General features: G+C 62.3%; 1 protein-coding gene across 3 annotated transcripts in view; it reads right to left on the minus strand.

Annotated features, from left to right (window-relative positions):
* PRR5 (proline rich 5) overlaps window positions 1-15,603 on the minus strand; it is a 51,046-nt gene continuing 35,443 nt past the window's right edge. For 2 of the 3 annotated variants that reach the window (XM_061124357.1, XM_061124355.1), the window contains 6 exons: window positions 13,687-13,735; window positions 12,211-12,268; window positions 7,478-7,569; window positions 7,018-7,158; window positions 2,430-2,565; window positions 1-950 (listed from right to left, as the gene is read on the minus strand). In XM_061124357.1, coding sequence (XP_060980340.1) covers window positions 472-950; window positions 2,430-2,565; window positions 7,018-7,158; window positions 7,478-7,569; window positions 12,211-12,268; window positions 13,687-13,735 — 955 coding nt within the window. In that variant the 3' untranslated portion in view covers window positions 1-471. Of the gene's footprint in view, window positions 951-2,429; window positions 2,566-7,017; window positions 7,159-7,477; window positions 7,570-12,210; window positions 12,269-12,760; window positions 12,923-13,686; window positions 13,736-15,603 lie in introns of those variants that run through there. The other variant, XM_061124356.1, reaches the window with a different exon arrangement.

Below are 15,603 nucleotides of genomic sequence, written 5' to 3' on the forward strand. Positions count from 1 at the left end.
TCAGGAGACAGGTAGACAGGTTTTATTCCACCCGACCCCTGCCCATGGCCGCCCCGGGCAGAGCGGGGGCAGGCTGCTTGGAGGGTCTGGGGAAGGGTGGTGTACAGGTGGTCTCGCTGTGGCCCCAGGCAAGTGGCAGAGGGAAGGTGGGTCAGCCACCCCCCCTGGGGTCTCTCCAGGGGCCTGGCCAAGCTGAGGGGTTCACAGTCTCCGTGGTGTGGACGCTGGAGGGCTGGGGTGCGGGCCATGCCCAGACACACACGCAAGGCTGGGCACCTGCTGGGTCCCCGACGCCCCAGAACAAAGGTGCCGGGGGTTGGGGGGTAATCTAGGGGGTGGCAACAGTCTTTCTGACAAAGACATTAAGGCCAAAGTGGCCGAGGTCGACAGGGGTCCAGACGGGAGAGTAGAAAACGCTCGCGCTCACGCACCGCACACACACGCCGGGTCGGTAGAATCGCCAGGCCGGAATCACACGACGCTCTGCCGGCCCCCGGCTCCCTCAAACTCAGACGTGCCCGAGCCGCCGCCCCGGCCAAAGTCAATGAAGATCCCCTCCGAATCCGAGTCGACCGATTCCAGGATCTGGTCGACCAGGTTCTCGGGGCTGGAGGAGGCCGGGGAGCCGCGGGCCGCGCCCGGACCGGGCTTGGGGGGCTGGGCCGGCGGGTACAGTCTGCTGGGGCAGGGCCCCGACGGGGGCGACGACGGGGAGGTGCCGAAGGCGCCGGCGGGCCCCGGGCCGGACGTGTCGGCGAAGCCCTGGGGCTCGGGGCAGGACGTCATCTCGGAGACGGAGTGCCGCCGGATGCCCGCGCCGCCCGCCGCCGCGCCCTCGGCCTCATGCTCCGCCACGGGGTTCAGCAGCGGCGTGTTGTAGCTCTTGGAGCGCACCACCGGGTTCTTGGCCAGGACGTCCCCCGAGCGGGAGCGCCGCAGGTAGTGCTTCTCTGCGGAGACGGAGGGAGAGGGCGTCATCAGGCACGGCCGGCCAGGCGCGGGGCAGCCCGGGCTCCCGCACCCACCGCGCGCCGGGCTCTGCACCCGGCGGCCGCTCCAGGCAGGGCAGTCGGGGCTCCGCCCCAGCAGACCCTGTGGCCATCCTTGGCGGGGCCGGCCCCCTCGGCCTGGACGGGGCGGGGCTCGACGGAATCGCCCGTTTGCACACGTCCCCACCCGCGGGAAGTCACCAGGCCCAAGCACTTGCTACGCGCCAGCACTTTCCTAGGCAGACAGAGCCCCTACCCTCAGAGCTGCAGTCCTACTGTGTGTGGGGAGGGGGAAGGCTAGAATCCCCTTTTGGGGGCCACGGCTCTGGCAGCGGTAGATGCTCCTTTGGGGCAGCGGATAAGGGCAGGGCTGGGGTTTATTCTGAGCGTCGGGGCGGGGGAGACCCCGGGATAGGGGAGGACGGCCATCGGGGCCGGGGCTCAGGCTTCTCCCCCCACCCCGCCCCGCTCCGCTCAGGGCCTGCGGTTCCACGCAGCCACCGCTAGGGAGCAGGGCTGAGCGTGGCCAGCGGCCCAGGGGCCGTTCCTGGACCACAGGAGACAGGCTCCCTCCTGGCCTGGCAGGGGTCTCGGGGTCCCGGGCGGCTCAAAGCTCTCCTCCAGCTGCTGGGGCCCACCTGAGCAGAGGCATGCCGCTGGGCACGTTTCAGACCTGCAGGTGGGTGGGCCCTCTGGACGAGAGATGAACTCTCCTACAGCTGGCCCCGGGGTCCTCTTGATGTTCCTCATCTCAGGCCTGGGTCCTCCCTGCCCTTGAGGCCCCCGCCTGGCCTTTCCTGAGCTCCTCGCCCATGGCGTGGGTCACCTCATGTCACCTGGCAGGGGTCACCCTGGGCACTCATCTAGGGATGGTTTCCTCACTGCTCTGCCTCCCCTGGTGGCAAGCACCCTTGACAGTGGGGTGTGGACCCCCCTGGACCTCAGGACCAAGAGCAGACGTTGGCACTCAGCAGGTGCCAAGCTGACACTGCTGCCTGAACCAACGGGGCCAGGCAGCCCCAGGACGGCCACCCCATAACCCCTTCACACCCCCCGGGAGCCCCCAAACAAGCTGGGATTTCTTGGGCTCTGGGTCACTGCATGTGCTGGGTCCTTGCAAAACCCTGGCCCCAGGACTGAGCACGGACGTGACTTCTGTGGGGGATCTGCGGGCCTCTGGGGGGCTCTCAGAGGAGCCACGGCAACGCCACTAATGCTGTCTGCCCACCAGGGCAGCCTTTAAAGGAGGGACCCCCAGGCGACCCACCCATGTGCCCAGTGACCTGCTCGTCACACGGCCGGTGGGTACTCGGGGCAGACCTGCTGCGTCTGCACCTCTGGTTCGGTGTGGCCTTTCACCGGAGGCCGGGTTCCCAGGCAGAGGTGTGGATGGGGCCAGGGGCCACCCCGCCCTCCACCCCAGGCCCAGGCGACCCCTACCCAGGATGCAGGAGTGCGTGAAGGCCCCCTCGCCAGAGTAGAGGCCGTAGGTGCCCAGGTAGGGCGACACCACCTTCTGGATCAGCGTCTCCAGGCGCAGGTAGTCCTTCGTCACGCCCCGGGACTCGTGCACGCCCTGTGAGAGGGAGGGGGCGGCAAGGTCACTGCTCAGCCTGTCCCCTGCCTCCCAGCCCAGCCGGGCGCAGCTCAGAGGCCACCACGAACGGCCCGATCCACCCCCTCTCCAGCCCTGGCCCCCACGGCAGGGGCCACTGCACCCTCCCTTTCCAGGCGTCTCTCCAGTTGGAACCTCTGAGTGGCTTCCTGCTTCAACGCCCTCGTGGGGGCCCGCTGCACACAGCAGCCGATGTGCCTGGGAGGCTGCGATGTCCGTGGAAAAGGCTCTGAGGCCAAATCAGGCCAGGTACCCTGAACCCCCACCCTGGACAGCTGCGTATCCCCTTCTGTGAGCTGGCTTCCCAGAGGCTCTGGGCAGTCCCGGGGGCCAAGCTCATCGCTGCCCCCCACCCCCGCCACCCATCCACTTGTCCCACGGAGCACTGCAGGCAGGCAAGGCTGCCCCCAGGGGCCAGGCCCAGGCTCAGGTCTGCATCCAAGCTGGGCGGTCAAGCCCCGTCCATCCGATAGCACCATCCATCCCCCTCCCGCACTGCTGGGTCCCATCCAGCTCCGCGCAACACCTCCCCTCACTCGGAGCTTTGAAGGGCTCTCCACCTGCTCCCGTTTCATTGGAACCAAGGCCTGAGGAATGAGGCTGCCCACAGGACAGCCTTGGTCTTGCCCACCCAGCTGTGAGCTGTCGGGGGGCAAGCTCTGGGTCCTCAGCAGCCCCGGCAGAGGGCTGGGCACACAGCAGGATTTAGTGAGCGCTGCTGAATGCAGGATGTTTCCGAATGAATGGATCATTCTCAAAGGACTGGCAGCAGTTAAGAAACAAGACACACGCAGGTTAACGTTAAACGACGGTTCAAACAGGAACAGAACCAGCTCTACGCTGCCTAGAAGAAAGCCACTTAAAGGACAAAGACACACACAGACGAGAAGCGAGGGAATGCAGGAGATTATACGGGGTAACAGCTCACCGACCACAGCAGGAGAAGCCATTTCAGACACGACCAACTTCAGACCAAAGAAATTTGGCAGGAATAAGGAAGATCATTAGCTAACAATAAAGAGGTTGATTCTCCCAGTTGATACAACAATCCCTAAAGTGTACACACCTAACAACAGAACAGGAAACTACGGAGGCCAAAAGTGATGGGGCTGCAAGGAGAAGCAGAGAAATCCATTCCCACAGCTAGAGACTCCAGCACTGCTCTCGGAAATAGATCCAGCAGAGGAAACCAGGAAGGACTCAGACGGACTCAGCAACACCATCAGTCAGCCGATACAATCGGCATCTATGGACAGCTTCGTCCAACAGCAGAATCCACATTCTTCTCAAGCTCACACGGAATATTCTCTAAAACAGACCATACTCTGGGCCATAAAACACACCTCGACACATCTCTAATGACAGAAATCAATGTCTACTCTCAGACCACAGAAGAACCAAACCAGAAACAGAATAACTGATAATCTCCAGATACACGGAGATTAAACAACTCACTTCTAAATAACACATGGGTCAAAGAAGAAATCTCAAGACCTATTCTTAAATATTTTGAAATAAATGAAAATGTGACATCCAAATTTATAGGCTGCATCAAAAGCAGCACTTAGGGGGAAACTGAAAATACTGAATGGATACATTAGAAAATTAAATGTCTAAAATCAATCGTCTAAGCTTCCACCCTAGGAAACTAGAAACAGAAGCACAAGCTCAATGCAAGGTAAGCAGGAAAAAAGAAATAGAGCAGAAGTCAGTGAAATGGAAAACAAAAATGGGTATAGAAAACCAACAAAACCAAAAGCTGTGAAAAGATCAATAAAATCCACCAGCCTCTAGCCAAGCTACTGAAGAACAAAAGAGAAGATAAAAATGACTAATATCAGAAATGAAAGAGGGGAGGACTTCCCTGGTGGGTCCAGTGGTTAAAACTCTGTGCTTTCAAAGCAGGAGGCATGGGTTCAGTCCTTGGTTGGGGCACTAAGGTTCTGCATGGCAAAACCCAACCCAAAACAAATAAACAAAAATCCCCACAAATAAACAGACAAAACAAAGAAATGAAAGAAGGAACATCTTATCACAGACGCCATAGTGATGTGTGCTCAGCTGTGTCCAACTCTTTGCGACCCCACGGACAGAGGAGCCTGGCGGGCTACAGCCCGACTCAAGGATTGGACATGCATTGGCAGGTGGATTCTTCACCACTGAGCCGCCTGGGAAGCCCTACGGATGCCCCCAGAAGTCATCCAGATGAACATGGAGGAACTGTCCCCGCCCCCAACCACAGCGCCGTGGGTGAGGATGTTAACCGCTGAGCTATGCTGGCCGTTGCACAAACCGTGTGTCCCTTCATCCCCAGGACTTGTTTGTGAAGCCTGGTCTCTGCTCCCCACCGCACAGTGAGGAAACGGGGCCCCGGGGCTGCGTTACTTGGGTGAGCTCAGATGCAGGGCTTCTCCCCCGGTGGCTCGGACAGTAAAGAATCTGCCGCCGTGTGGGAGACCCGGGCTCAGTCCCTGGGTCGGGAAGATCTCCTGAAGGGCATGGCAACCCACTCCAGTACTCTTGCCTGGAGAATCCCCATGGACAGAGGGGCCTGGCGGGCTACAGTCCGTGGGGTTGCAAAGGGTCAGACACGACTGCTCTTCAGCTTCCGGGGCCCCATGAGAAGGAACTGTGACTCTACACGTGGAGCTCAGTAGACCGGGGAACTCTGTGCTTAGAGAACACAGTAGGCCCTCAACACACGCTGACCAGGCAGCCAGGCGGGGCAGGACAATGCTGGGGGAAAACCGGCCCAAGCCCAGAAGCTGCACGAGGCATAGGGACCAGCAGGGGTCAGCGCTGCCCTGGGCCGGCCCGGCCCCCACCCAGGGGCTGCTCCTGGGATCCAAGTGAAGTGGCTCAGTCCTGTCCGACTCTTTGCCACCCCGAGGACTATAGCCTGCCAAGCTACTCTGTCCATGGGATTCTCCAGGCAAGAATACTGCAGTGGGTTGCCATTTCCTCCTCCAGGGGATCTTCCCAACCCAGGGATTGAACCCGGGTCTCCCGCTCTGCAGGCAGACGCTTTACCATCTGAGCCACCAGGGAAGCCCTCCTGGGATCAAAAAATCCATGAAAGTTAGTCCCACAGTCACGTCTGACTCTTTGCGATTCCACAGACTGTAGCCCGCCTGGCTCCTTTGTCCATGGGATTTTCCAGGCAAGAATACTGGAGTGGGTTGCTGTTCCCTTCTCCAGGGAATCTTCCCAACCGAGGGATCGAACCCAGGTCTCCTGCATTGCAAGCAGATTCTTTACCAACTGAGCCACTAGGGAAGCCTGGGATCAAGGTGATGCCCTATTCCTTGGCTGGAAATCCCAGCGTCGTCACTTCCTGCCCTCAAGAGCAAGCACCATGGAGGACTCGGCACTGGTTTCTTCCCATCATCCTTGAGCTTTCCCCCCAGGGAGGTGGTCCCACTCCATCACACAGATGAGGAAACAGGCCAAGAGATGCGAAGTCCCTCCAGCTGCTCCCTGCCCCGCCCCCACCTGGGGCATCCCCGCCAGTTCAGTTCAGTCCCTCAGTCGTGTCCCACTCTTTGTGCCCCCCCGGACTGCGGCATGCCAGGCCTCCCTGCCCATCACCAACTCCCGGAGCTTGCTCAAACTCATGTTCATCAAGTCGGTGATGCCACCCAACCATCTCATCCTCTGTTGCCCCCTTCTCCCGCCTTCAACAGAAAATTAGATCAACAGCCCCGCTCATCAACAGAAACCCAGCCAGGTTGGACCTAGAACCCCCTGGAATCCCGACTGCAGGCCTGGCACCCTACTTCACTGCCAGGACGACCACCAGTTCCCACCAAGAGCAGCCCCTGGACCCTTCAGCCCTCCAGGTTCATCAGCCCCTTCCTTGCTCTGCAGTCTTCAACCAGCTGCCCTGGGGCTCCCCAGTGACCAGCCTCACAGACCCTAATTTAGGAGGCTCGCACGTGCGTGTGTGGGTTCAGAACAGTGAGCTGGGTTTGGAGCCCGTCAGCCTCGGGCAAGCAAGGACTCTCCTTTCCCTGGGAGCCTGTCAAGTGGGGTGGCTGACGGTGCTCCCCCCGACCTGTGACGGCGAGGTCAGCCGGCTCACTGTAGGGAGCTGAGCTCACCGCGGGGTGCGGCAGTCTGCAGAAAGGTCCAACAGGAAGGTCTGGAATTGCTGTGGGGAGCGGGAGGCGGTGGTCCCCAGCCCCAGCGCGGGATGGGGGCCTGTTAAGGCCCGGCCCCGCTGCCCCCCGGGGACACTGTCCACACACCCCGGCTCCCCGTGGGGTCCCAGGCCGGCCTCCCCCTCTGCCCTGGCTGCCTCCTCTCCCTCCCAGGTTCTTCCTGAGGGTCCCCGCTTGGTGGGTCTCACGTGGACGAGGTCAGAGACTCGGGCTGTCCCCGGGGAGCCTGCCCGGCGCCCGGGGCCCCACCCACCTGCAGCACCAGCAGCATCTGCACGATGGCGGGGGGCACTCGGGCGTGGGCCCGAGCCAGCGCGTCCTCCAGCTTCACGCCCAGGGTGATGGTGTTCCGGAAGTGCAGCAGGGCCAGCTGGCGCACAGACGGCTCCTTGCCCTGCAGACACGCGGCCGCCGCTGTCACCAAGAGCCCGCAGACACCGGGGTGGACCCGTGACCCCCAGGCCCCGGTCCACCCTGCCCTCCTCCCCAGATGACTCTTGTTCCAAGGAGAAAGGGTCCCACGTGGCTTCCTCGGGAGAGGGAGGGGTGACCGTCACACACACAGAGACCCCTCCTGCGTGTGGGCTGCTGAGCATCGCTCAGGGCTTCCTGGGGTCCCGGGGAGGGGGCTGCCTTCCGTCCATCTCGATGTGTGCAGGCGCAGACGGCCCAGGAGCGCGGAGGGGCGCCCACCCCCAGGCCCGGCCGCTGACCTGTACGGGGTAGAAGACCGCCTGCAGGGTGGGCAGCACGTCGCTGAAGAAGAAGTCCCAGGTCTCCGCCAGCGAGTCCAGCAGCTTCTGTCCTGTGGGCACGGGGACCGTCACCACCACCCCAAGGGCGCCGGCAGACACTTCCTGTCTTCCCAGGTCACACATCGCCTCCTCGCACCCAGGGGAGGACGCGGTCCCTGGAGTTGACGCGGGGCTCTGGAGCCGGGACCCCCTGCTTCTCCTCCTGGTGCCTCAGTTTCCCCACGAAAACAGTGGGACTTGGGGGTTTCCCTGTGGCCCAGGGCATAGGACGCCGTGTTCCCACTGCAGGGGGTGTGGGTTCGATCCCTGGTTGAGGAACCAAAATTTGCAAACTACGGTGCAGCCAAAAAAAATAAAGGCCCGGATGGGGGAGCTGTTAATACTCTGCTCCCAAAGCTGATAGAAGGAAACCAAAGCAGGGCCTGGGGCAGAGAGGGTAAGGGGGTGGGGGGTGCGTGTTCCTGTTTCCGCCACACACAAGCCACCGCGTGCTCCACTCACACCCTGGTCTCATCCACTGCCGCCCGACCCCTTGTCTGTCTGTCTCCCCCAACAGACACTCTCAGGGCACCTACACTGTGCCAGGCCTGGCACCAGGGACTCAGCTGAGCCCTGAACTGCCCAAGTCCCACCACAGACAAACAGCAGCAATCCTGGCTGGGGGGCGGGGGGGTGGGGAGTGACCCCACCAGGCAGATGAAGAGCTGGGCTTCGGAGAGGGTCTCTCCCTCCAGGACCCGTGTCCCCGCCACCTGGGGCTGCCTAGGGTGGGACCAGGGGAGCAAGGATGACGGCCTTCAGCAGCTGAAACCTGTCCCAGGTAGGAGGGAGTCAGGCAGGGACGGTTCCTGGAGGAGGTGCTAGCCAAGCTGATTCAGGAGGGTTTTGCCTGGTGCGCTGACACCCTCGGCACAGAAACCACAGAGGCAGATGTGTGGGAAGCGGACATTTGGACGACGGGAAGGAGCGACGCCAGCCACAGGGTGGACAGACCCCCAGGGGAGGGACACTCTGAGGGGCCCCCCGGCTCTGGGCGTCCCCAGGAAATGCCAAGTGCTGAATCCTCAGCGCTTCTTCCTGGAACAAGCGGACAGCCGGGGTGAGGCTGCCGGCTCAGGGCAAGCAGGCTGCCGAGGTGTGTCGCTGAGGCCTCTGCTGCTGGCCGGGACCCCCACCGGGAAGCCAGACCAGCTGTTGGCTAGGGACACACGGGCGTGGTGGGTGGGTGTCCCTGGAAGCCGAGTGGCCAGGGCCGCAGACTGCAGGTTGGCCAGCCTCCCAGACCACACCACCCACGCCTGGCTCCTGGAGGTTTCCCTGGGAACCAGGTTGGTGAAGGGCCCTTGCCTTTTTGGTTCCGTTTGCCTGCATTCTGGGGGTCTCCCCCCAACCTGTAAGGTCCCCTGGTCTGTGGAGGTGCCAGGCTCCGAGAGGGCAGCCTGGCGGGGGGAGGGTGACCAGGGGGAGGAGGGGTCTCTGCATATGACCCGTCTGCCTGGTGGCCAGCTCCTGGTCTTCCCCGGGGGCCCCACAGCAGGCTGCATGGAACCCAGGATGGTGGGTGCCCATCCCGAGGAGCTTGGACTGCACACAAAGGTCCCTTGAGGTCCCCGCCGTCGCCGGCGAGAAGAAAGGCGGCTCAGTTCCCGGGCGGCCGTGGGGCGGCCCTGGGCGTGCGCCAGGCGGGAGTCTGGCGGAAACGCAGCGGAAAGGATATCTTGTTAAAACCGAGCGTGGGCCCGGGCGGAGCCGCATGCAGATCAGGGGTCAGGAGGCTCGGCCCCAACTCTTGGCTGGGCGCTCTGCCGCCCGGGGGCTGGGGGCGGGGGGCACTGGGGCTGTCAGCGGTGAGGCAAGCACGTGGCGTTAAACCCGGCCCCGGGGGGGCCCCATCAGCCCAAGCCTCAGCGTGGTCCTCTGTGAAATGGGCATGATCCATGCGTCCGCGCTCAGTAGGCTGAGTGCTGCCACACAGCAGGCGCTCGCTGTTAGCCTGACGCTGACTGGTGGGCCTGTGTGGTTCGTGGCCACTCAGCAGGGCCTGGACAGCCCTTGAGCCGGTTCTGGGATGGGGGTTTGGTCAGCCTGCCTGCCTTCCTTCCTCTGGTTTGATCGTGCAGGGCCCTGAGACAGAGACGGGCCAAGCTGACTTCGGCTCGGGTCTCGGCCGGAGGCAGCGAGTGGCCCCAGGGCAGCTGGAAAGGCCACCGCAGGGGCTCAGAGGTGCGCACGTGAGGGTCACTGCAGTGGAGGTGGGTGGCCTGACCTCTAACAGGCCGGGATTCCTGCAGGACAAGGCCGAGTCCAAGGCCTGGAGCCTACGCAAGACCCCGGGGCACCCCTCAGAGACCCTGAGTGTCTGCCTGCTGAGAAATGACCCCAGCTGCAGCTGAGTCCATGGAACTGTCACCTTGAATGTGTTCCCTGGAGGGAGGCCGCCATTTCAAGGCTGCTGCGGGCTTCCCACATTTCCAGGAATCAGTCTGCTTGGGAACAACGTTCAAGGCCTCACTGGAGGCTGGAGTGGGTAGGTGGCAAGGTCATGGGGCTGCCCCAAGTGGGGTGCTGGCCTCCCAGCAGAGGCGTGGGCTGCGGACATGGCTGGCCACAGGGAGCAGTCTTTGGGGATTAAACTGGGGTAGAAGCGGTGGGGTGGGGTGGGTTCCCAAGGCTGCCCTTCGGGGTGTGGCTGGGCCCTTGTTGCCGCTGCATGGGCTGAAGGAGGCCACATGTCCTCCTGAAAAGACCATGTTTCAAGGCCTGACTCCATGCAGCCCTCCCTGACTGCCAGGTGGAGCCAACCCTCCCTTCCCCAGGGCCTCCCTTCCTCCTGACACCAATCACATTGGACTGTCGCTGTGTGGCCACGTCTGTGTGCCCAGCCAGGCTGTGAGCCCCTGCCAGGCAGGGCCCAGGTCCACCTCCAGCTCCCCGGAGGCCCCCCGGGGCCTGACCTGTAGTGAGGGCACTGATGGAGCCCGTCTGACCCCCAGCGCCGAGGTGGGGACAGAGGGAAACGACGTGTCTGTGGCTGGCTGGGGATTGGAGGCCGGGCCCTCTGGCCCCCAGCCTGGGGCTCTGTGCCTGTCCCCGAGGCCAGGGGAGGTTGGATGGGGTTAGTGCTCCCTGCTGGGTGGCCTGGCGGCCACGGCCACCACGGGCAAGACTCCACCAAGCTGCACAAAGCGCCTCTTCTCCAAAGGGCCCGGCTCCCCTGGGCCGGAGCTGGTGGGAGGGCAGGCACTGCTGGAATGTGCCGAGTCAGGAGAGGCGTGTGGGAGGGCCCCCTCCACCAGCAAATCCTCCTGGTGGCTCAGGTGCCACCTCCTCCAGGAAGCCTGACCCGATCCCCAGTGGCCTGTGCCTCCTGTCCCCATGTCTGCGGTTCTCACGGCCCTTCTCAGGCTCCTGCCTTGACCGCTTCCACCCGACAGACGCAGAGCTGGTGCAGAAGGAACACAGGACACAGCTCTGAGGTAATGCTGAGCCCCCCAGGCCTCAGTCTCCACCTCTGTGAAATGGGCTAAGGCCCTTGCTTTCCAGGGTCAGTGAGGACGCGAGGGGGAACCCAGAGCAGCAGAGAGAGGAGTGCCGATTTGGGTGCCGGGCTGCCAGGGAGGGGCTGTGTAGCCCGGGCGAGTGACTCAGCCCCTCTGTGCCTCAGTGTCCCCAAGGTTCAGTGACAACGATGGAACATTCTGCATGGGTCTGTTGGGTGACCCAGGAGTTGGGCGATGGAAGCTCCTGGGATGAGTCCAGCAAAGGAGAGTGTGTGTGGGGCTTGGGTCTGGCACAGAGGGGCCTGCCCCGCATGGGGCGGGGCACACAGCAGGCCCGCAACAGCACATAATCAGCCTGAGCTGGGTTCTCTGCATAACCCGATTTATCTCTACGCCAAGTCACCCCTACCGGGAGGCATGCACTGCATTTGTCACCCGCCAGCCCACAAACATGGACATGGGGGAGCCCAAGGTTTCCAGGACTCGGCCTGTCCTTTCAGAGCTCTCGGCCCAGTCAGGAGCCTCCCTCTCCTCGCTGAGGGCCGCCGTGGGCAGAGAGGCCAGCTGTCACTCCTGGCCTGATCCCTGAAAGGGCAAAGGGGATATGTGCTGGACTCGGATGCCCTGGGTTCCAATCCCACCTCCACCTCTTACCTGCACTGTGGTTCTGGGTGAATTGAGGGCCACTGCTGCCCTGACCCCAGCTATAAAATGGGTACAATGACCCAGAGGCCTCAAGGGGCCCCAAACCTTGGCTGGGAGCCCAGGTCAGCTGCTCCTCAAGCCGGGGGCTCCCCGCTCTGCCGCGTCCCAGGTCTAGACCACTCCCCCTCTGGTCCTCAAAGATCCTGATGGGGGTTCTCCCAGGCTGCTGGGACGGGGTTCACGGGGGTCAGAGGGCCTCGTGGGCCGTGAGGTGAAGCATAGGCCTTCTACCCAACATCCCTCAGACCTCCAGGGCCCCCATGAAGGTTCCTTCCCACGGGGCCCCATCAAGGTTCCTTCCCAAGATCAGATCTTGGCGCCACAATCTTGGCATCACTCCTGCCCCACTGAGCCCCTCGCCCGGGAGGGTCACCCCACCTCCCCAGAGCCCCAGGTGGTGCCCAGGTGAAGCCAGGGTGCCCAGGAGTCACGCCCTCAAGCAGCATAGCTGGCACCCGCTCCTGGCCCCGAGGCCACCAGACTCACCCTCGTAGAAGCGGATCTTGTCTCGCAGGATCACCATGCCTTTCGTCAGCAGCTGGTTCTGCAAGGCACACGTGGAGATGCCGTCACCGCCCCGGAGGGGGACCTGGGGCCCCCAACACTTCCCAGCAGGCAGCCAAGGCCCAGAGGGGTAGGCTGACGACCCACAGCCTGCCTGCTCCAGAGCTGGGACCTCGGCTCTCCTAGTGGACACGGGTGACTGACCCAACCAGGTTGTCCTGAGACAGAAGGGGGTAAGGAACCCCCAACCTGCCCCCCAAAGATGGGCCAGGCTGGGGGCTCCTGCTCCAGGCTGAGCAGGTGGGCACCCCTGAACCCCAGGTGGAAGGAGGGTCTTTCAGGCAAGAGGGGCCCCGTGACCGAAGGACTGAGTGAGCGTGGCCGCCGTCCACCTGAGGCTCACAGGGCAGCCCCCTGAACCTCCCTCCAGCGACACCACGAGGTCTTCGCTTAACAGCTGGAGCAGCCAGAGAGCGGAAACGATCCGGGGCCAAGGACCGATGAACAGTCCCGGCCCACGAGGCAACATTACTTGGCCGTAAAAAAGGAAGACGAGGTTCTGACACAGGCACAACGTGGCTGAATCTCGAAAACGCTGTGCTCAGTGAGAGAGGCCAGGGTAAAAGGCCACGGGGCTATGCAATCCCACTGATGTGAAATGTCCACACAGGCGAATCCAGACAGAAAATAGATTAGCGGTGGCCTGGGGCTGTGGGGAGAGGGGAAGGGCGTGTGAATACAGGGTCTCCCTTTGGGGTGACAAAAAAGCCCTGGGATCAGACAGTGGGGACAGCTGTCTGTCCCCCCGAGAAGAGCTGTGAGTATGCTGACCACCACTGAAATGCACACTTTTCAGTGGACAGGCCGTGCAATGCATCACTTTACACCTCAATACAGCTGCTAAGTTAAAAAACCAACCCTAAGCCCACAGGATGGGAAGGAGCCCAGGCTGGTTCTGACCTCCCCTCTCCTGCGGGCGGTGGGGCTGGGCACCTGAGCCTGCAAGAGCAGACCCCTGCCTGCACCACCTCGGCCCTCCTGCCTGTGCGACCTCAGGGGCCCCGGGGTCCAGTGTGCTCCCTGTCTTTGCAGGCCTGTGGCTTCTGCAGCACCTGGGAAACGGTGACCTTGGTGACGCGGGCGCCACGCCGACAACTGTCACCACGCGGCTCGGGGTGACATGGCCCCGGGCTTGTAGATGACGAGCGTGGGCTCTGGGGACCAACCCTGATCTTCCAGGAAGAGGCGGGCCAGCCACCACACAAGTGACCTTCAGCCCCACGCCAGGCGGGGCTCTGAGTCCTCACCTGCCTCTGATCGCGTAACCGCCCCCGACAACCCGAGCTGGCTGGCTGGGGAAGCCGAGTCACGGCCAGGCAGACACCCCCCTTCCACCCCGTCCCTTCCGGCCCACTCAGGAAGCGCCCCCGGGCCGGACGGCGAGCAGAGCGCACCCACCTGCAGGTACTCCGTGAAGAAGGACCCCAGCTCCGTCTTCAGCAGCTGCCTGTGGGGGTGGTGGGTGGGGGGCAGGAGTCAGAGACCCCACGGTGCTGGTGAGCGTGGGGGGTGGGGTGGGGACTGCCTGCAGCGGGGGACCAACCCCCTCGGCCCAGAGCCCGGAGGATGTGGCTAGATGCTTCTCCAAGATAGACGAGTGGCTGATAACGCGGGGGAAGACGTTATTGGTCAGGTCAGGGGAAGACTGACCACTGTCAGTCACCAGGGGAACTCAACCCAGACCCCAACACCCACCCCAGCGCTGTTAGAATCAAGGCCCTGGGCTGTAACACGTGTCAGGGAGAAGCTGGGGAAACCGATCCCTCGCACATGGCGAGAAGGAACGCAAGACAGCGCGGCTGCTGTGGGCAATGGCGGGGCAGCTCCTCAAACGGTTCAGTGTAGACCCGAGGTTCGGTGTAGACCCCGAACCCTACCCTTAGGTGCAGACCCAGGAGCAATGAGAACAGAGGTCCACGCAAGGCCTCCTACAGGGATGCTCCCAGCAGCGGAAAGGTGCACACCACCCAAACGGCCCTCAAGACAGGACTGGGCAGACAAAAGGGCGTGTTTGTCATATAATGGGGTATTACCCGGCCATAAAAGAAATGAGGCGCTGCTACCGCTCCAGCCCAGAGGAGCCCCAGGCGTGGAGGCACCTCGGGCCGAGGGCAAGAAGCAGACGCCAAGGCCACGTGCATCATCGTGTGACTCCATTTATAGGAAACGTCCGGGCAAACCCAGGCAGATGAATTGGACTGAATCTCCCAGAGGCTGGTGGTGGGGGCAGGTGATAGGGAGTCACTGTTAAGGGGTCTGGGCTTTTTCGTGGCAGGGTGGGGGGGTGTAGGGGTGATGAAAATGTCCTGGAATTAAACAGTGGTGATAGTTGTACAAGCTGTTGAATGGACTAAAAAACACTCAACTGTACATTGTAAACGGATAAATTGTAGCTTAAAAAAACCAAACATATATGGGCTTCCCTGGTACCTCAGACAGTAAATAATCTGCCTGCAATGAAGGAGACCCAGGTTTGATCCCTGGGTGCGGAAGATCCCCTGGAGAAAGAAATGGCAACCCGCTCCAGTATTCTTGCCTGGAGAATTCCTTGGACAGAGGAGCCTGGTGGGCTACAGTCCACGGGTTTGCAAAGAGTCAGACACGACTAACACTTTGAAGGGCCACCTTAGGCCTTCAGGGTTGGGGTGGGGTGACCATGTCCCAGTCCGTCGTTTACGCCTGCCCTGAGCTGATGGGGAGGTTTGCTGCCTGTTTTCCCCAGACATTCTTTGGCTGCAGGGACAGGGTGGCACAGGCCGGGACAGGAAGGAGAAAGAGCACAGAGGTAGGAAATGCCTCCTTGCAGTAGCTGTGTGACCCTGGGCAAGTCTCTCGACCTCTCTGAGCTTCAGCCTCCTCCCTACAAGGTAGGACAAACACCTTGGCCTTCCCAGATGCCCTTGAACTGGTCTGTCCCAGCTCCCGCACCCGAGTTCAGGTCTCAACTGTTCGCAGGAAATGAGGGGTGTTCAACTGGGCTGTAATGGCCTTTCTGGGAACAAAACTCCCGTCATTAGGCAGGTGGGTCCTTCCTCTTTTAACAGAATAAATATCCTTCGCGATGCTCAACGGCAGCTGGGAATGTGGGCGTCATCTTGAGCCACTGCCCAAGTCCCTCCCCGTTTCCCCTGCAAAGCAGTCCTGGGCCAAGTTGGGGGGGGGGGGTGGTGTGAAGGCCACGGGACATGACTGGGGTCACAGCCTACAGGGCGGTCACCGCCCACCTCAGCTCTAAGGGCAGAACCTGGGGCTGGTGGACCGGGGGGCCTGCCTGGGACTCCCCCCTCTCCTTCCTAGCACGGCCCTCCCACCGCT

The sequence above is a fragment of the Dama dama genome, chromosome 22, assembly GCF_033118175.1.
Source record: "Dama dama isolate Ldn47 chromosome 22, ASM3311817v1, whole genome shotgun sequence".
NCBI classification, from domain to species: Eukaryota; Metazoa; Chordata; class Mammalia; order Artiodactyla; family Cervidae; genus Dama; species Dama dama.